We start from the raw sequence: 20,773 nt of genomic DNA on the forward strand, positions 1-20,773 counted from the left end.
CATAGGCAAATCGGCTACATTCTAACATTCTTATTCAGAAATAAGTCAACTACATAAAGTTATAGAGATAAGAATGAAAATGATAAGAATGTGAATCAAATAAATCTGAAAGGGTAACTTATTACATCTTTTATCATGGCATTGTATGATTTATCAGCAACAACTTTAACATTTTTTAAAGAATCATGAATGTAAAGATTTAACAACTTATTTGTTTTCCTCAATGTGCACTCGTCGATAAGATATTTGCTTGCAACATTTACAATGTCTATGACTACAACCGGTGCAAACTTTATAGTGTGCTGCTTCAGGACTGTCAACCTTCATTAAATGACCAACTTGGTGCATAAGATCCACTATGTAGGCCTTTGGTGGAATTAGATATCCAATACCATCTTGGGAAGGGGGGTCAGTTAACATGACTTCATTCCAGGCTCGGTTATAATCTCCACGAACAAGACTAGAATTGATTCCTATTCTATCTGCTAAAGCCTGAAGGAAAAAAATGGCAAACCAACCAAGTTAGTGCAGAAACTATAACTTAAATTCACTTTGGAAATTTCATAAAAGACCATTTATATTATTTACAAGATACAGTGATGATAATTGTTACCTTGAATAGAAGTGCCCTATGATAATAGATTCCTTTCTCAATTTTCCCAATAGGAATAATGTTAGATGATAATTCATGTTTCAGTTCAGCAATGTGAAGCTCCCAAGTGAATTTGTGCATCATTTCTAAGTCTATAGGTCCACCCATTTTATCAGAAACAAAACTAGAATGGAAAATTAAACATGATTTAATAAATACGAATGCAAACAATAAGATCAAAGCATTGCACAAACATTAAAAAGGTAGATACAAAAGCTGGAGTAACTCAGCGGGACAGGCAGCATCTCTGGAGAGAAGGAATGGATGACGTTTCGGGTCGAGACCCTCCTTCAGACTGAACATCACCCATTGCTTCTCTCCAGAGATTCTGCCTGTCCCGCTGAAGTACTCCAGCTTTTTGTGTCTATCTTCGGTATAAACCAGCATCTGCAGTTCGTTCTTACACATTGAAGAGGAAGAGGCAGATTTAGAGGGTAGGGAGGTTGTTGGTGCTGGGGATAGGGGTGGGGAAAGAGGGAGGATAGGGTCTGCTGTGGGTTGGGGGGAATCTTTAGTACTAGGAACAATAATACATAAACAATTTGTCAAAATGGAAGAAATGGAAAATTTACAAATATTCATGACCTACATACACAAAATTGGTCCTTGTAAATTCTCCCAAGGAGTTTGAAATATGGCTAATGAGACAACTGCCACTTTATGTGCTTCAGCCATTTACAGAAGGTGCTGAAACACTTTAAAACTAGGAGGGCTGAGGTGGGGGGTGGATATTTACTAACATGTTACATTAAGGGAAAGCTTATGTAGCAATGAAGGCACTGAGGTTAATTCGAGAATTCCAGATGAACTGATGGATGCTGAGGCAAATTAGAAAATTGTCTACTCAGCAGTAATTAGATTTAGACTAGGTGAATGTAACGCCCTGAAACTGACCACAAAGATGGTGTTTAGCACATCATTTATTGGGTTCCCAAGAGCTGCGTGTGAAGCTCTCGAAGGTGCGATACGCAGCAGCAGGCTTGGCTCGCCTGCTGTGGAATTGTGAACCCGCCTGGAGTGGGAGCCTTGCCCGATACTCGTCTCCTGCACACTCCCGAAGACTGGGATCCGGAGAGGAGGGTGGGGAGAGTCGGCGACGGCAGAGGATGCTGGATAAAGGCCCGGTAAGAGGAAACGGGGCTTTAACTTCTGCGCCCTCAAGGTAGGTTGCGGGAGGTGCCTTCGGGGCAAGAAGGCTGAATCATGGAGACTCTTGCGTATGGAGTCAGAGGGCTGCTTTTATGCATTCTGTACTTAATCGGAAATTATACTTATATTTGTAAAACTGCCACTGACTATTCACTATCGTGTTGGTATATTTCACATAAGAAGCTTCAAATCACAAGTGTTGCCTCTTTTCACTTTGTACTTTGAACAAGGAAATGGCAGACGAGTTGAACCGGTACTTTGGATCTGTCTTCACTAAGGAAAATATAAACAATCTCCCAGATGTTCTAGTGGCCAGAGATCCTAGTATGACGGAGGAACTGAAGGAGATTCACATTAGGCAGGAAATGGTGTTGGGTAGACTGATGGGACTGAAGGCTGATAAATCCCCAGGGCCTGATGGTCTGCATCCCAGGGTACTTAAGGAGGTGGCTCTGGAAATTGTGGACGCATTGGTGATCATTTCCCAATGTTCTATAGATTCAGGATCAGTTCCTGTGGATTGGAGGGTAGCTAATGTTATCCCACTTTTTAAGAAAGGAGGGAGAGAGAAAACGGGAAATTATAGACCAGTTAGTCTGCCATCAGAGGTGGGGAAGATGCTGGAGTCAATTATAAAAGACAAAATTGCGGAGCATTTGGATAGCAGTAACAGGATCATTCCGAGTCAGCATGGATTTACGAAGGGGAAATCATGCTTGACTAATCTTCTGGAATTTTTTGAGGATGTAACTAGGAAAATTGACAGGAGAGGGCCTGTGGTGGATGTGGTGTACCTCGACTTTCAGAAAGCCTTCGACAAGGTCCCACATAGGAGATTAGTGGGCAAAATTAGAGCACATGGTATTGGGGGTGTGTACTGACATGGGTAGAAAATTGGTTGACAGTCAGAAAGCAAAGAGTGGGGATAAATGGGTCCCTTTCAGAATGGCAGGCCGTGACTAGTGGGGTACCGCAAGGCTCGGTGCTGGGACCGCAGCTATTTACAATATACATTAATGACTTGGATGAAGGGATTAAAAGTACCATTAGGAAATTTGCAGATGATACAAAGCTGGGTGGTAGTGTGAGCTGTGAGGAAAATGCCATGAGGTTGCAGGGTGACTTGGACAGGTCGTGTGAGTGGGCGGATGCATGGCAGATGCAGTTTAACGTGGATAAGTGTGAGGTTATCCACTTTGGTGGTAAGAATAAGAAGGCAGATTATTATCTGAATGGTGTCAAATTAGGAAATGGGGACGTACAACGAGATCTGGGTGTTCTAGTGCATCAGTCACTGAAAGGAAGCATGCAGGTACAGCAGGTAGTGAAGAAAGCCAATGGATTGTTGGCCTTCATAACAAGAGGAGTTGAGTATAGGAGCAAAGAGGTACTTCTGCAGTTGAATAGAGCTCTAGTGAGACCGCACCTGGAGTACTATGTGCAGTTTTGGTCTCCAAATTTGAGGAAGGATATTGCGATTGAGGGCGTGCAGCGTAGGTTTACTAGGTTAATTCCCGGAATGGCGGGACTGTCATATGTTGAAAGACTGGAGCGGCTAGGCTTGTATACACTTGAATTTAGAAGGATGAGAGGGGATCTTATCGAAACATATAAGATTATTAAGGGGTTGGACACGTTAGAGGCAGGAAACATGTTCCCAATATTGGGGGAGTCCAGAACCTGGGGCCACAGTTTAAGAATAAGGGATAGGTCATTTAGAACGGAAATTAGGAAAAACCTTTTCAGTCAGAGAGTTGTAAATCTGTGGAATTCACTGCCTCAGAAGGCAATGGATGCCAATTCTCTGAATGCATTCAAGAGAGAGCTAGATAGAGCTCTTAAGGATAGCAGAGTCAGGGGGTATTGGGAGAAAGCAGGAACGGGGTACTGATTGAGAATGATCAGCCATGATCACATTGAATGGTAGTGCTGGCTTGAAGGGCCGAATGGCCTACTCCTGCACCTATTGTCTATTGTCTACTTGATCCTTTCTCAGCTCACTGCTGCTGAAACATTCAATTATATCTTTATTAAATTCTGGAGTTAATTATTCCAACGTACTCTCTTTTACCTGCCATAAATTTGAGCATCTGATAACAAATGTATTTCCTTTATATGTATAACCTTTAACCTATAACCTTTTATGTGTTTCCTTATAGCAAAGAAGGAGGGCTTTCAGGCCATCAAAATGCCAGTTCTCCCAACATTAATATTTCCTGATATTTCCCTGACACAAGAAAATCTATGAAAGCTGATCGTGATTTAAATTTTGGGCAAGTTACTGGAATAACTCTGCTGGTCTTTTTCTGAATTATTCTACAGGGGCCTTTATGTAGATCTAGGAGATTGTATGGGGCCTTGATTTAATATTCCATCCAATAATTGGGACCTCTGATATGGTAGCATTCCCTCAGTAGTGCACAAGACAGTCTACTTGGATTTTCATTTTTGAACCTGTGGTTGTAATTGCATCTACAATCTTTTGTCAACTGATGCTGGAGTTTACCCAATGAGCTAAATTGACACTAAGGGATAGGCCAGCCAATAATAAGCTAGACAACCTGGTAGGTGGTAGGAAATCCTTTAGAATTGACAATTTGGGACAACGTTAATTGGGGTTTGATAAAGAAAGGTCTAACAAATGAAAGCCCTCTTAGATTTGTTTAAAAGCTTGGTACAGTTGGCATTTTATATACTTACTTTCATAAGATGTTCAGTAAAGTGTCATATAATAAACACATTGGCAAAATTAGACCACAAGGGATTAAAGGCACAGTTGCAGCATGAATACAAAATGGAATCCAGAGAGGAGAGATGAACGGTTGTTCTCAGATAAAGGCATACCGTGGTATTTCCCTGGAGTCTATCTCAGTATTCCTTTTGATTATATCAATGATTTGGGCGATCAGGGAATACTTTAAAAGCTTGCTAATTATGGTAGCGAGAATGAGAAGAGACAATATGAATTAAATAGTATGATTATAAAAAAAGTGCATTGATAGACAGACATTGGTGTATGTACACATTTTGTTTTAAAGTGATAAGGCAGGTGAGAAGGCTGATGGAAAAACAACAGTGATCCTTGCCCTTAGAACTTATGATTAACATTTTAAAGGTTTTGGTTAGGTGTCTACTGTGATACTATGTTCAATTTTAGGCACCAAGAGGCACTGTCAACACCTTAATGGACGTTGCATAACAAAAGTACATGAATAATACATTGCAACTGGAGTAACCAAAGGTGTTCTTAAAGTAGAAAAGGTCATGAAGAGAAGTATACACTATCATGAATGCTTCTGATGGAGTAAGGAAGGGAAGATTGTTTCAATTGCCAGGGTGGCCAACATAGATATAAGGTGATTGTTAAAAGAAGAAAAGGTGGCATTTTTTACTAATTTTAACCGTGGTTTTGAATGCACTGCCTGAAAGAGAGAAGGAAATAGATTGAATATGGCATTCAGAAGTGCACTGGATAAATATGTGAAAGGAAAAAATAAAAACAGGATTGAAGGAAAAGTGCAAAAGTGTAGGATTCATTGGATAATGCAGCCAGACGCAGTCATGATTGGTGAATTACTTACTTTTTCTTACAGACAGGTGTTAATGTGAAACAACAATTAAAGATAAAATGGAATTTGCCAATATCATATAAGCAGACATGCCATTGTTAAAGTTCACATGGTCAGTTATCATTTTTGTCAAAATACTAACAGCAAAGTTTTAGATGATTTAATGGTTATGGAGAAGGATGGAGTTCAATTAGGGGACCATATCCAGAGAAAGGAAGTGTAGATGGGGGAGGCTGTTAGCAGTTGCAATAAGGATGGAGTCAGAGCCAGGTGATGTGAAAGTAACCTTGGTGATAATATGGACGGATGGTCCAAAATTCAATCTACAGTTAACTATGATGTTAAAGTTTAATAGGAACCTTTTACCATCAAAGACTAGGTTCATGGGTGCATGATCAGCCAATGAGTTCCCTACCAAGAGTACATTGGTATTGCTTCATCATTGTTGATTCTCAGTCTTTGAATTTTCTTCCAAACAAAATTGTGGGATTATCTTCACCACAAACACTGAAGAAAGTTGAAGAAGATCAATCAGCAATGAACAATAATTTCTGGCTATGCTAGCGATGCCTGAGCCCAAGAAAATGAATAAATAGAAAATGAAAATTGATTGGAGTCAAATTTGAAGTTTCAATAATTCAATAAGCATGAATTAACAAGGCTAGAACATTGGCGAAGACTTTGGTGAGGAAGGGGATATGAGAACTGGTGCAGTAGTTTGCAAAGATGGAAGTGTTGAGGATGTTTTGAGGGCAGAGGAATGATTCCCCCATCCATCTGCGCCTGGATAAGAGACTTCCTCACAAACCGCCCACCATCTGTCAAGATCGGCCCCCAAAGCTCCTCCACCATTACACTCAGCACTGGCTCCCCGCAGGGCTGTGTGCTGAGCCCCCTCCTCTATGCTCTGTACACACACGACTGCACTCCTATTCACCCCTCCAATTCAATCATCAAATTTGCAGACGACACAACTGTGGTCGGACTGATCACTGGAGGAGATGAGTCTGCATACAGAGACGAGGTCTGTGCTCTGTCCAAATGGTGCGAGGCAAACAACCTAGCACTGAATACCAGTGAGACAAAAGAAATGGTACTGGACTTTAGGAGACACAGAGCGGTTCCTACCCCACTTCTTATAAATGGGGAGGAAGTGGAGAGGGTCTCCACCTTCAAGTTCCTGGGGACCACCATCTCCCAGGACCTCTCCTGGACTGCAAATACTACAGCGGTAGTTAAAAAGTCACAGCAGAGACTGCACTTCTTAAGACTGTTCCGGAAAAACAAACTGAAGGAGAATCTGCTGGTGACCTTCTACCGCTCCACCATTGAGAGCGTACTGGCATACTGCACCATAGTGTGGTATGCTGGCTGCTCAGCTGCAGACCAGAAGGCCCTCCAGAAGGTTATTAAGACAGCAGAGAAAATTATCGGCTGTCCACTACCTTCTCTGAAGGATATCTCCAGCTCACGTTGTCTAAACAGGGCCAGAAATATAATTAAGGACAGCACACACCCATGATATGAACTGTTTGCTCTCCTGCCCTCTGGGCCATAAGAACTGTGAATGGAAACACTTAACTTGGTGTGACTCTCACTTTCGTCGCACTTTTTAAAATATTTTCAGCATTTTAGGTGTAAAACTCATTCATTATTTATTAGGTTTTTTATTGGTTTTTATTGATATTGGTATTTGTTGTGTTGGTTCCTATGTTTGTGCGATTGTCTTTGAAAGATTTGCACTGTCGCACTGTTTCAGATGTAGCACTTCTAATTTCGTTGTGCTGTTCGTACAATGACAATAAAGGCATATTATTATTATTATTATTATTATTATTATTATTATTATTATTATTATTATTATTATTATTATTATTATTATAATAATAATAATAATAATAATAATAATAATAATAATAATAATAATATCAGGTTCGAAGGATTAGGGAGCAGTACTTGAGAACAAAAGGCAGCAGTACCAGAGCACAAAATGTTATCATCATCAGCTGACATTGAAGGAAGGAGAGTTGATTATCAATAGTTCAGGCAGAAAGCGTAGGGAGCTATCATGCACATTATTATTTTTGCAGAAAGAATTAAGGTAAATAGTGAGAAACAAGAGATCTAGGGCTGGAGGGAGTGATGTGCAATTTTACCAGATAATGATCAAGGAAAGGAAGCAGAATGGATCTTACTCTGCAATACTTACAATGCAAGGGATACTGCTTGATCTCTTGTGCTGGGAAGTTGTAAAATATTTCTTGTGATTTCGCTGATGTAAGTATCAAAAATTACATCGTAAGGTGCTTCCCAGGGTTTGTTTTTCTCTTCCTCCTCAGCTTTGAGTTGCAGTATTTCTTCCTCTTTCATTTTTTCTTCTTCTTTTTTTCCTCTACTCCTTCCTTTACTGTACATTTAAAAAAATCAAGCTGATTAAAAATGAGGACAAAAATACAAGACATTCTTTCATTTATGTGATAGCACTGCACCAAAATCGTTTTATTTATTAATCTCCCAGGATGTGGGCATAACTGACAAGGTTCAGTACTTATTACCTTTTAACCTAATGGCTTTCTGGGCTGCTTCAGAGGACATTTTCACAGTCAAATACATTGCTGTGGGTCTGGAGTTACATATATACTGGACTGAATACGAATGGCAGATTTCCTGCCCTAAGGAACCAGTATAGGCCATTGTAAATGACACAGGCAGGTCTTCATGTGCTTTCAATTCTTACTAACCGGCCAAGGAAAATGCTGTAGGTGAACCTAATAGAATTGACAAGAAATTTCACTACAAATTTGAAATTATCATCCTTGTTTGATGAATGATCCCTATGCAACCTTTGCTATTTAAAGAGTTCTAGACCAAAATTCCAACCTGAAATATTCCCATAAATCTGTGTAGCACCATTGTACTTTACTATATTTTTAATACATTTTTTACTCAGGAATCAAGTATTGCCTGTAAGGCCTGTATTTATTTCCTATTCTTCTAACCCTGGAATAGCGAAAGAATGATCACATTATGGGATTTTCAATTGCGACTGAGGTCTTCTCACTAATTGAAGGCACAAACATGGTGTGGTGAGGGAGGGGATGTGGTGGGGGAGGGCAGGGAGGTGGTTGGATTGGAAGATCCTTCAGTGTGTTGATACACATCATGCAAATGGTAAACACTCCGGCCATGGTATGCTGGTGGAAAATGGTGATACATTTGGGCAAATGGATGACTAACCAAATAAGCATGTTACTTTGGCCTGAATGACATTAAGTTACTGGAATACTGTCACAGTTGTACCCATTGAGACATCGCAGAATGGTCCATCACACTTGTCTTGTGGGAGACAGTAGGATTTTGGGGAGACACGTGGTAAGTCACTTCCAGAGAAAATCCAGCACTCTATTGCCGTGGAATTTGTATGTCTGGTGTAGATTAACTTGTGGTCTGGTGCGGATGAGCTACTGGTGATTGGCAAAACACTGAAGATGGAGGACAGGATATAATAATGCCAAAGCTTTTTGAGAATGATCAATAATTGGCACTTTTAGGAGTAAGTTTTATGTGTGACAGAATAAAGCTATCGTTTTAATAATAAACCGAGATTATCATTACACAAAAAATATAAATTTATCTTATAGACAATAGACAATAGACAATAGGTGCAGGAGTAGGCCATTCAGCCCTTCGAGCCAGCACCGCCATTCAATGCGATCATGGCTGATCACTCTCAATCAGTACCCCGTTCCTGCCTTCTCCCCATACCCCCTCACTCCGCTATCCTTAAGAGCTCTATCCAGCTCTCTCTTGAAAGCATCCAACGAACTGGCCTCCACTGCCTTCTGAGGCAGAGAATTCCACATCTTCACCACTCTCTGACTGAAAAAGTTCTTCCTCATCTCCGTTCCAAATGGCCTACCCCTTATTCTTAAACTGTGGCCCCTTGTTCTGGACTCCCCCAACATTGGGAACGTGTTTCCTGCCTCTACTGTGTCCAATCCCCTAATTATCTTATATGTTTCAATAAGATCCCCCCTCATCCTTCTAATAGACTAATAGATCCCCCCTCATCCTTCTGACTCAGAAATTATATTCATATTTCAGTTAACTCTCATGTTGTGAATAATGATCCATTGTGAATTGGATTGGAAAGTATTTTTTCTGGCTAACAAAATGGATTCAGAAAACTCAACAATTTTATGGCAACATTTTAAATTAAAACGAACAAATCTCCTTTGGTCTAGTTTGCAAGAAATTGCAATAAATAGTTCCGTTTAGTTTAGAGATACAGTATCGAACCAGGCTCTTCGGCACACCGAGTCCGCACCGACCAATGATCATCCATACACTAGTTCTATCCAACACACAAGAGACAATTTACAGAAGCCAATTAACCTGCAAACCTGTACGTCTTTGGAATGATCTATGTAAAATGCTCAATCTCTTTCCTTTATGATAATTCTTAAAACTTAACCCTTTGACCAAGATTTTTATCCTGATATTCAGCTAGTTCCTTGCACCAATATTCCCATTCAGAAAAAAAAAGAAAAGGTGCTATGTACAGGGCAAATAATGTTGGGTGACAAAAATGTTCTTTCTACCACATTAGAATGATTGTAGGCAACTACCTGTTTTTAAGATAGGCAGTAAAAAAACATTCAGAATAACTCTCAACATTTCCATTGAATACCAATCAAAACTTGAGAATACTACTACTGCATTATGCCTATAACTAGTCAGAGACTACATTGCAAAACATAACAGAACTGCTCTGCTGGAGTTAGATAAAATAATGAGTAACTACACACACTTTTGTCAATTATTAAATTTGTTACACAATAGTATCTCTTCAATTTTACTAAAGCAGGAACATATTTAATTTGTTTCTCATAGGTCAGTAGATTATTTTCAGATTGCCCCTTCCCCACACAGTTATTGCAGATTGGTATTGAGAAATACACAGGAACTAAGAGAAAATCTCAGACTCGTGTATAATTCATATACAATGTGAAACCCAACTGGTTAGTAACTTACTTACAACCCAGCTTAAAACCCAGTGGTATGAATATTTATTTCTCTCACTTCAAGTAACCCTTGCATCCCCTCTCTCTCCGTCCGTCCCCCACCCTAGTCGTACTAGTTTCAATGTCGTCCTGGTGAGTTTTATTATCTGTGTCATTTTCACCTAGCTCACAACTAACAATAGCCTAGAATTTTTGCATATCTTTCATTCATTTGTTCTCTATATCACCATTCTATATCTCTTGTTTCCCTTTCCCCTGACTCTCAATCTGAAGAAGGGTCTCTACCCGAAACGTCACCTATTTCTTTTCTCCAGAGATGCTATCTGATCCGCTGAAATACTCCAGCCTTTTTTGTCTATCTTTGGTTAGTAACCAACTAAGCTATAGCTACTGAGTTGGTACAAAGATTAAGGTATTTAAGTCTGGATACTTGGAAATGTTTCCAAATAATTTTCAAACACTGTGACAAACTTGCACAGCTAACAGAGCTGTTGCCTCACAGGTTCAGCAAATTGGATTCCGTCTTGCCCTGAAGGACGTATGGAATTTACATGTTCTCTGATGTTCCAGTTACCTCCCACACCCCAAAGGTGTGCAGATTGTTATCAAAAGACTACAGTAAATTTTCATTAGTGCATAGGTGAGTTTGAATTCCAATATGAGGAAAGATTGGAAAGACTAGGCTTGTATTCACTGGAGTTTAGAAGGATGAGGTGAGATCTTACAGAGACGTATAAAATCATAAAAAGATCAGACAAGCTAGATGCAGGAAAAATGTTCCCAATGTTGGGAGAGTCCAGAAACAGGGGACACAGTCTAAGAATAAAGGGGAGGCAATTTAAAACTGAGGTGAGAAGAAACTTTTTCACCCAGAGAGATGTGAATTTGTGGAATTCTCTGCAACAAAAGCCAGTGGAGGCAAATTCACTGGATGAATTTAAAAGAGAGTTAGATAGAGCTCTAGGGGCTAGTGTAATCAAGGGATATGGGGAGAAGGCAGACACAGTTTACTGATTGTGGATGATCAGCCATGATCACAATGAATGGCGGTGCTGGCTTGAAGGGCCAAATGGCCTCCTCCAGCACATCCGACTATTTTCTATGATTCTATGATTCTATGAATCCAAGGGAATTGATGGGAATATGGAAAGAAAAAAGTCGGATTAGTGTAAATGCGTATTTGATAGTTTGATACTTTGCATGAAAGCAGGGAGTCAAAGAGGTTGTTTCCATGCTGTTTGTCTCGATGACAATTTGCATTGAAAACTTTAGGGACTGATATGCCTACTGCATATTTTTCCTTAACTGTCTTCCTTAACTGCAGCTGTCCTAATAATATAGTTGATAAGTTTCTCCACCATGTCTTTCTTATTTCCCAGAATTCAACAGGTCTCTTCCCAGCTTGAGCAAGGATAGGGTTCCTCTTATTCTTGGCATCAATTGGCCAAACAACCTCTTTCAACACAATCCAATGGATCTTTCTATATATTTTTCCCACCTTCAGCAGTATTCCAACACCAGACATGCTTTTCAGCTTTGCGAGAATAGGTGGAAGGCCAGGTAGTGCAGAGAAAGCAGGGACTCTGCAGAAGGACTTGGACAGGTTGGGAGGGTGGGCAGGGAAGTGGCAGATAGAATATAGTGTTGCAAAGTGTGGGATCATGCATTTTGGTAGTAAGAATAAAGGCACAGATTATTTTCCAAATGGGGAGAGAATCCAGATATCGGAGGTGCAAAGGGGCTGGGAGTGCTGGTGCAGGATTCCCAAAAAGTTCATCTGCAAGTCGAATCTGTAGTAAAGAAGGCAAACGCAATGCTAGCATTTATTTCACGAGGGCTAGAATAGAAAAACAGGGATGTATGCTGAGGCTCTATAAGGCGCTGGTCAGGCCTCATTTGGAGTATTGTAAGCAATTATGTGCACTATATTTGAGGAAGGATGTGCTGGCTCTGGAGAGGGTCCTGAGGATGTTTAAAAGAATGATCCCAGGAATGAGTGGGGTAACATATGATGAGCATTTGACGGCACTGGGCCTGTACTCGCTGGAGTTTAGAAGAATGAGGGGGGAACCTCATTGGAACATACCGAATAATGAAAGGCTTGGATAGTGGATGTGGAGAGGAAGTTTCCACGAGTGGACGAGTCTAGGACTAGAGGTCATAGCCTCAGAATTAAAGGACGTTCTTTTAGAAAGGAGATGAGGAGAAATTTCTTTAGTCAGAGGATGGTGAATCTGTGGAATTCTTTGCCACGGAAGGCCAAGTCAATGGCCAAGTCAATGGATATTTTTAAGGCACAGATTAGTACAGGTGTCAGGGGCAATGGGGAGAAGGCAGGACAATGGGGTTAGGAGGGAGAGATAGATCAGCCATGATTGAATGGTGGAATCGACTTGATGGGCTGAATGGCCTAATTCTGCTCCTATCATTTATGACGTTATTGTCTTATAATCTATGCCCCAGAACTTAATATATTTCTGACTTAGCATCTCCAATATAGTTAGAACACTGGTAGCTGCCTATCAATGTTGGTGATAAGTGAAGATAAACAAAAAGTGCTGGAGTAACTCAGCGGGACAGATAGCATCTCTGGAGAGAAGAAATGGGTGACGTTTCGGGTCGAGAAAATTGCCTAAGTACGTTCTGTTTATAAAAAGCACAACAAATCCCACCAGACTAATTAATCCCCAATCAGTCTACTTTCAATTGTCAATGGAAGTAAAGGAAGATGTCAACAACAATACTTTCAAGAGGCAACAATCTCCAGTAACCTGCTCGCTAATGTCTAGTTTGGATCTCACCAAGATCAGTTAGCTCTCGTGTTATGCACTAAAATTCTGTATGCATCTATTCAGTTTTGATCAATACTTGAGGTGGAAATCCACCCTAATTTACAATGCATTCCACTGGATTTTGCTTAAACTTGTTTGTGCAATACATTTGCCCAGCTTTCCTCACATTCCCCATCCCACTGCATGAACCTCGTGATCATATTTAGCTTTTGTGGATGCAAAGATGCAATTGAGCCAATCTGTCCTCAAGTGGTATAGTAGGAAAGAAAACTGCAGATGCTGGTTTAAATCGAAGGTAGACACAAAATGCTGGAGTAACTCAGTGGATCAGGCAGCATCTCTGGAGAGAAGGAATGGGTGACGTTTTGGGTCGAGACCCTTCTTCAGACTGATGTCAGGGGAGGGGGCGGGACAATGATAGGATGTAGTAGGAGACAGGATGACTAGTGGGAGAACTGGGAAGGGGAGGGGAAAGGGAGGGACAGAGGAATTATCTGAAGCCAATCTGTCCTCAAGTGGTAACTGAGTCTCAGATGACAGATCAGGTGCCCTTGGCACAAGCCATCTGATGACCCTGCCGACAGTATCTGTATCTCTAAAGTCCAGAATAATCCATTAAAAACACGAGTATCTTGTACTTAGTGGGGACGAAGTCATCATTGACACCTTGATCAGTGAATCCAGTTTGGCAGCTATGATTTTTTTGATGCTAGGTCCTATAAATTTAGATTATCCTCCCAAAAATCTTGATAAAATTAGAGTTCCATTACCATTAATTTAAAGATAACATTTAAACCTCTGCAAAAAAATAAGTAATAAGAGGAAAGACAGACCTCGATGATTTATCTCGACTGCTCAATCTGCTAGGAACATTGCGACCACTAACAGCTGCTAGAACCTCAACAACTTTGTCATCAGCTGATGTTACTGCCATTTGGATTCTGCAAAATAAGTTACAAAATTCAGTAGCTTCTATCTGGACAGAATGAAAGGGGGAAAAAAGCAGCAAATATATTTTATTCAAAAATGTTTAGAATTTTGAAAAAATGCAATTTCAGGAGAAAATTTCACATCATGTAGGTTTTCCCACATCGTAAAGATGTTCATTTCTAATATGTAACATTAAATACCATGTAATAACCAAATCATTATTATGATTAAGTATCATGTAATTTTATTTACATAATAAGTAAAATGATTATGTTTACTTATATTAAGTAAACATACTAATTATTTATATTTAAATAAAACATTGAAAGGAGAATCAATGATGTGTGTAAGAGGGAACTGCAGATGCTGGTTTAAACCGTAGACACAAAAAGCTGGAGTAACTCAACGTGACAAGCAGCATCTCTGGAGAGAAGGAATGGGTGATGTTTCGGGTCGAGACCTTTCTTCAGACTGGTTAGAGAGTGTTCCTTTTGATTGTTGGAGTGTTCCATTTATTTGCTAAATGGAACAAATTTTTTGGCAACTTATAAATAGGCAGAATATAACATGATAAAAGCAGTTGTTGATATATCATGATAAAAGCAGATAAAAGCAAACAACTGCTTTTATCATGATATATTCTGGCTATTTATAAGTTGTCAAAAAATTTGTTCCATTTAGCAAATAAATTATACTGCAATTCCAAATAAGTATATTGGCATCAGAGAGAAAAAAAACATTAGTATATTGGTTTATTATTGTCATGTTATCTGAGATACACCAAAAAGTTTTTGTTTTTGTGGTATCCTACTAAATTAGGTAATACTATATTTGAATACACACAAGTGCAACTGGTAAAAAAACCCCCCATAGTGCAGAATATAATTTTTAGCATTACACCAGAACAGTTCCAGAGAAAACGTTTAATGAGGAGGTTTGGAGGATTGGGACAACACTCTATCTTATGGTAGAACCATGCAGAAGTCTGATAACAGTTTTGGTCTCCAAATTTGAGGAAGGATATTCTTGCTATGGAGGGCGTGCAGCGTAGGTTCACTAGGTTAATTCCCGGAATGGCGGGACTGTCGTATGTTGAAAGGCTGGAGCGATTGGGCTTGTATACACTGGAATTTAGAAGGATGAGGGGGGATCTTATTGAAACATATAAGATAATTAGGGGATTGGACACATCAGAGGCAGATAACATGTTCCCAATGTTGGGGGAGTCCAGAACAAGGGGCCACAGTTTGAGAATAAGGGGTAGGCCATTTAGAACGGAGATGAGGAAGAACTTTTTCAGTCAGAGGGTGGTGAAGGTGTGGAATTCTCTGCCTCAGAAGGCAGTGGAGGCCAGTTCGTTGGATGCTTTCAAGAGAGAGCTGGATAGAGCTCTTAAGGATAGCGGAGTGAGGGGGTATGGGGAGAAGGCAGGAACGGGGTACTGATTGAGAGTGATCAGCCATGATCGCATTGAATGGCGGTGCTGGCTCGAAGGGCTGAATGGCCTACTCCTGCACCTATTGTCTATTGTCTATAACAGAGAGAAAAAAAGGTATTCCGAAGTCTGGTGGTATGTGTTATCCAGATGTTCCAGTGAGGTGTGTAGGAACAAGGAGATAGCATCTGCCATGGACTTGTTGTGACAGTAAGTGAACAGCAGTGCATCAAGGCTGTGTGGAAGGCTGGTGTTAATGTGTGCCATGACTACCCTATCGTAGCACTTCAGGATGTGAAGGTCAGAGCCATTGGACAACGGTCATTAAGGCATGTTACCTTGCTTTTCTTTGGTACAGGCTTCTTAAAGTATAGGGGATCCTCAAAATGAAGCAGGGAAAGATTAAAGATATCCCTGAATTCTCTTGCCAGCTAGTCAGTGCAGGTACTGAGGATGTGGCTGGGGACTCCGGGCCAATTCCTTTCTGCAGGTTCACGATCAGAATCTGACATCTGATGGTCTTCTTCAGTGGCATAACAATTCTATGATTCTATGGAATCATAGCTGGAATTTCCCTTTCATGATATCACTGCAGTGTACATAGAACCGTATAGCTCAAGAACAGGCCAGCAACCAGTACTGTACATTATACTCCAAATGTGGCCTAACCAATATGGTATAGAGCTACATCATGACTTTCTGACTCAAATACTCAATGCCCCGAACAATAATAGACAATAGACAATAGACAATAGGTGCAGGAAAAGGCCATTCGGCCCTTCGAGCCAGCACCGCCATTCAATGTGATCATGGCTGATCATTCTCAATCAGTACCCCGTTCCTGCCTTTACCCCATATCCCCTGACTCCACTATCCTTAAGAGCTCTATCCAGCTCTCTCTTGAATGCATTCAGAGAATTGCCCTCCACTGCCTTCTGAGGCAGAGAATTCCACAGATTCACAACTCTCTGACTGAAAAAGTTTTTCCTCATCTCAGTTATAAATGGCCTACCCCTTAATCTTAAACTGTGGCCCCTTGTTCTGGACTCCCCCAACATTGGGAACATGTTTACTGCCTCTAACATGCCCAACCCCTTAATAATCTGAAGAAGGGTCTCGACCCGAAACGTCACCCATTCCTTCTCTCCCGAGATGCTGCCTGACCTGCTGAGTTACTCCAGCATTTTGTGAATAAATCGATTTGTACCAGCATCTGCAGTTATTTTCTTATACCCTTAATAATCTTATATGTTTCGATAAGATCCCCTCTCATACTTCTAAATTCCAGTGTATACAAGCCTAGTCGCTCCAGTCTTTCAACATATGACAGTCCCGCCATTCCTGGAATTAACCTAGTAAACCTACGCTGCACGCCCTCAATAGCAAGAATATCCTCCCTCAAATTTGGAGACCAAAACTGCACACAGTACTCCTGGTGCGGTATCACTAGGGCCCTAAACAACTGCAGAAGGACTTCTTTGCTCCTATACTCAACTCCCCTTGTTATGAAGGCCAACATTCCATTGGCTTTCTTCACTGCCTGCTGTACCTGCATGCTTCCTTTCAGTGACTGATGCACTAGGACACCCAGATCTCGTTGTACACCCCTTTTCCTAACTTGATACCATTCAGATAATACTCTGCCTTCCTATTCTTACCACCAAAGTGGATAACCTCACACTTATCCACATTAAACTGCGTCTGCCATGCATCCGCCCACTCACACAACCTGTCCAAGTCTCCCTGCAACCTCATAGCATCTTCCTCACAGTTCACACTACCACCCAGCTTTGTATCATCTGCAAATTTGCTAATGGTACTTTTAATCCCCTCATCCAAGTCATTAATGTATATTGTAAAGAGCTGCGGTCCCAGCACCGAGCCTTGCGGTACCCCACTAGTTACTGCCTGCCATTCTGAAAGGGACCCATTTATCCCCACTCTTTGCTTTCTGTCTGTCAACCAATTTTCTATCCATGTCAGTACCCTACCTCCAATACCATGTGCTCTAATTTTTCCCACTAATCTCCTATGTGGAACCTTGTCGAAGGCTTTCTGAAAGTCAAGGTACACCACATCCACTGGCTCTCCCCTGTCAATTTTCCTAGTTACATCCTCAAAGAATTCCAGAAGATTAGTCACCCCACCAGTGATGTAAGACTAACTGGTCTATAATTTCCCGTTTTCTCTCTCCCTCCTTTCTTAAAAAGTGAGACATTAGCTACCCTCCAATCCACAGGAACTGATCCTGAATCTATAGAACATTGGAAAATGATCGCCAATGTCTCCACAATTTCTAGCGCCACCTCATTAAGTACTCTAGGATGCAGACCATCAGGCCCTGGGGATTTATCAGCCTTCAGTCCCATCAGTCTACCCAACACCATTTCCTGCCTAATGTGGATTTCCTTCAGTTCCTCCGTCACCCTAGGATCTCTTGCCACTAGAACATCTGGGAGATTGCTTGTATCTTCCTTAGTGAAGACAGATCCAAAGTACCGGTTCAACTCGTCTGCCATTTCCTTGTTCCTCATAATAAATTCCCCTGCTTCTGTCTTCAAGGGACCCACATTTGCCTTGACTATTTTTTTCCTCTTTACATACCTAAAAAAGCTTTTACTATCCTCCTTTATGTTATTGGCTAGTTTACCCTCATACCTCATCCTTTCTCCCCGTATTGCCTTCTTAGTCATCTTCTGTTGCTCTTTAAAAGAGTCCCAATCCTCTGGCTTCCCACTCTTCTTTGCTTTGTTGTACTTCTTCTCTTTTATTTTTATGCTGTCCTTGACTTCCCTTGTCAGCCACGGGTGCCTCTTACTCCCCTTAGAATCTTTCCTCCTCTTTGGGATAAATTGATCCTGCAACTTCTGCATTATTCCCAGGAATACCTGCCATTGCTGCTCCACCGTCTTCCTTGCTAGGGCCTCCTTCCAGTCAATTCTGGTCAGCTCCTGCCTCATGCCTCTGTAATCCCCTTTGCTATACTGTAATACTGACACTTCCGATTTTCCCTTCTCCCTCTCAATTTGTAGAGTAAAACTTATCATATTGTGATCACTGCCTCCTAATGGGTCTTTTACCTCGAGTCCCCTTATCAGATCAGGTTCATTACACAACACTAAATCCAGAATTGCCTTCTCCCTAGTAGGCTCCAGTACAAGCTGTTCTAAGAATCCATCTCGGAGACACTCCACAAACTCTCTTTGCTGGGGTCCATTACCAACCTGATTTTCCCAGTCTACCTGCATGTTGAAATCTCCCATAACCACCATAGCATTACATTTGCAACATGCCAATTTTAGCTCCTGATTCAACTTGCACCCTATATCGAGGCTTCTGTTTGGGGGCCTGTAGATAACTCCCATTAGGGTCTTTTTACCCTTACAATTCCTCATTTCTATCCACACTGATTCTACATCTCCTGATTCTATGTCACCCCTTGCAAGGGAGTGAATATCATTCCTCACCAACAGAGCGACCCCACCCCCTCTGCCCACCTGTCTGCCTTTTCTATATGTTGTGTACCCCTGAATATTCAGTTCCCAGCCCTGGTCCTCTTGTAGCCATGTCTCAGTGATTCCCACAATGTCTAACTGAGCCTCAAGCTCATCCACTTTATTTTTTATACTTCGCGCATTTAAATACAACACTTTAATTTCGGTATTCACCTCCCCTCTCACACCGGTCACAATTGGCCCTGACCTTACTCTCTTATCCCTTCTCGAACTTCCCTTCCCATTCATTCGAGAGTCCTTTGCAATTTCTCCTCTATTCACTTCCCCTTTAACTCCATCTTCATATTCCCAGTTTGTCAACCCCTCCCCCCCCCCACTTCTTAATGCAGGCAAGCATATTATACACCTTCCGTACCATTTTATCTACTTTACCCCTTTCATGGAGCTATGGACTTGGACCCCAAGATCGCTTTGTACATTGATGCTGTTAAGACGCTTATCATTAACTGTATATTTTCCCCTTACATTTGTTCTCCTAAAGTGCGACATCTCATCTTGCTCGGATTAAACTCCATCTGCCATTTATCTGCTCATTAAATGTTACTTATTAGATAGTGGGATGGAGGGGTGGGACATACAGAGAGGGAGGGTTTGGCACTATCTCTACTCACTGGTAATTTAGTTAAAAAAATGGGAAAGTAGATAAAACCTCGATCCAAACCACTAAGGTCCTTTAATATATTAAATGTCAAGCAACAATTTGTCCTTTGCAAACTGAATTGAAAGTACTAAGATGAAATACAACTTACTCATTCGTTTTTTTTGCATTAATTAAAAGTATTGGCCGGTGCGGGTTTAAGTCTTGATTACTGAATTCTTCAAGAGTCAAGATTTTCTCATTTGGTTTTATCTATAATGATAAAAATTTCAGTTAGCTAAATCTTGATGTGTAGTACTGTATGGTTTTAACTTTTTTTAGTTTAATTTCGAGATACGGCGCGGAAACAGGCCATTCGGCCCACCGGGTTCACGTTGTCCAGCGATCCCCGCACAATAACACTATCTCCACACACTAGGGACAATTTTTCCATTTACCAAGCCAATTAACTACAAAACCGGTACGTCTTTGGAGTGTGGGAGGAAACGGAAGATCTCGGAGAAAACCCACGCAGGTCACGGGGAGAACGTACAAACTCCGTACAGACAGTACCTGTAGTCGGGATCGAACCCGGGTCTCCGGCGCTGTATTCGCTGTAAGGCAGCAGCTCTACCGCTGCGCCACCGTGACCGCCCTTATATTGGCTAAGGGAGACATCACCCTATCTAAGCATGATGACATCATTAAATATGTTGATAAATTAACAGATAGCAAATTAGCAAGAAAAAATACACAGTAATTATAATATTTCATTTTAAAGAGCCTGAAAAAATATATATAGCATATGAGATTAATGTAGAAGCTTCAATATCATAATAGTTCTTTAAAAAAACATTGTTTTGAAATCCATTGAATTTTGAATTCCTAGGCTTCATCTAACAGTGAAGTAGAATAAAAAAGCAAGAATGTAATGTTAAATCTGTAGAGCATTTTAGATGGACAACTTTTGGACACTGTACATTGTTCAGGTTTTTAAACCAATGGAATAAATGTAGGAAAGATTTTAACCAGAATTAAGATATTAACATTCGTCATGTTAAGCAGGCTAAGATGTTTTATCACTGATGATGATGATGAGTCATCGTTCCAGGAGGTTGGCGATTAGTTTG

At 40.8% G+C, this 20,773-nt stretch overlaps 1 protein-coding gene across 1 annotated transcript in view; it reads right to left on the minus strand.

Moving 5' to 3' along the window:
* Window positions 1-20,773, minus strand: part of armc3 (armadillo repeat containing 3) — a 64,879-nt gene continuing 44,106 nt past the window's right edge. The window contains exons 14-18 of the mRNA XM_078427660.1: window positions 19,816-19,916; window positions 14,020-14,127; window positions 7,580-7,777; window positions 614-776; window positions 1-492 (exon numbers count right to left, since the gene is read on the minus strand). Of these exons, the coding sequence (XP_078283786.1) occupies window positions 208-492; window positions 614-776; window positions 7,580-7,777; window positions 14,020-14,127; window positions 19,816-19,916 (855 nt within the window). The 3' untranslated portion in view covers window positions 1-207. The remainder of the gene's footprint in view (window positions 493-613; window positions 777-7,579; window positions 7,778-14,019; window positions 14,128-19,815; window positions 19,917-20,773) is intronic.

This window comes from Rhinoraja longicauda, chromosome 2 (assembly GCF_053455715.1).
Source record: "Rhinoraja longicauda isolate Sanriku21f chromosome 2, sRhiLon1.1, whole genome shotgun sequence".
NCBI classification, from domain to species: Eukaryota; Metazoa; Chordata; class Chondrichthyes; order Rajiformes; family Arhynchobatidae; genus Rhinoraja; species Rhinoraja longicauda.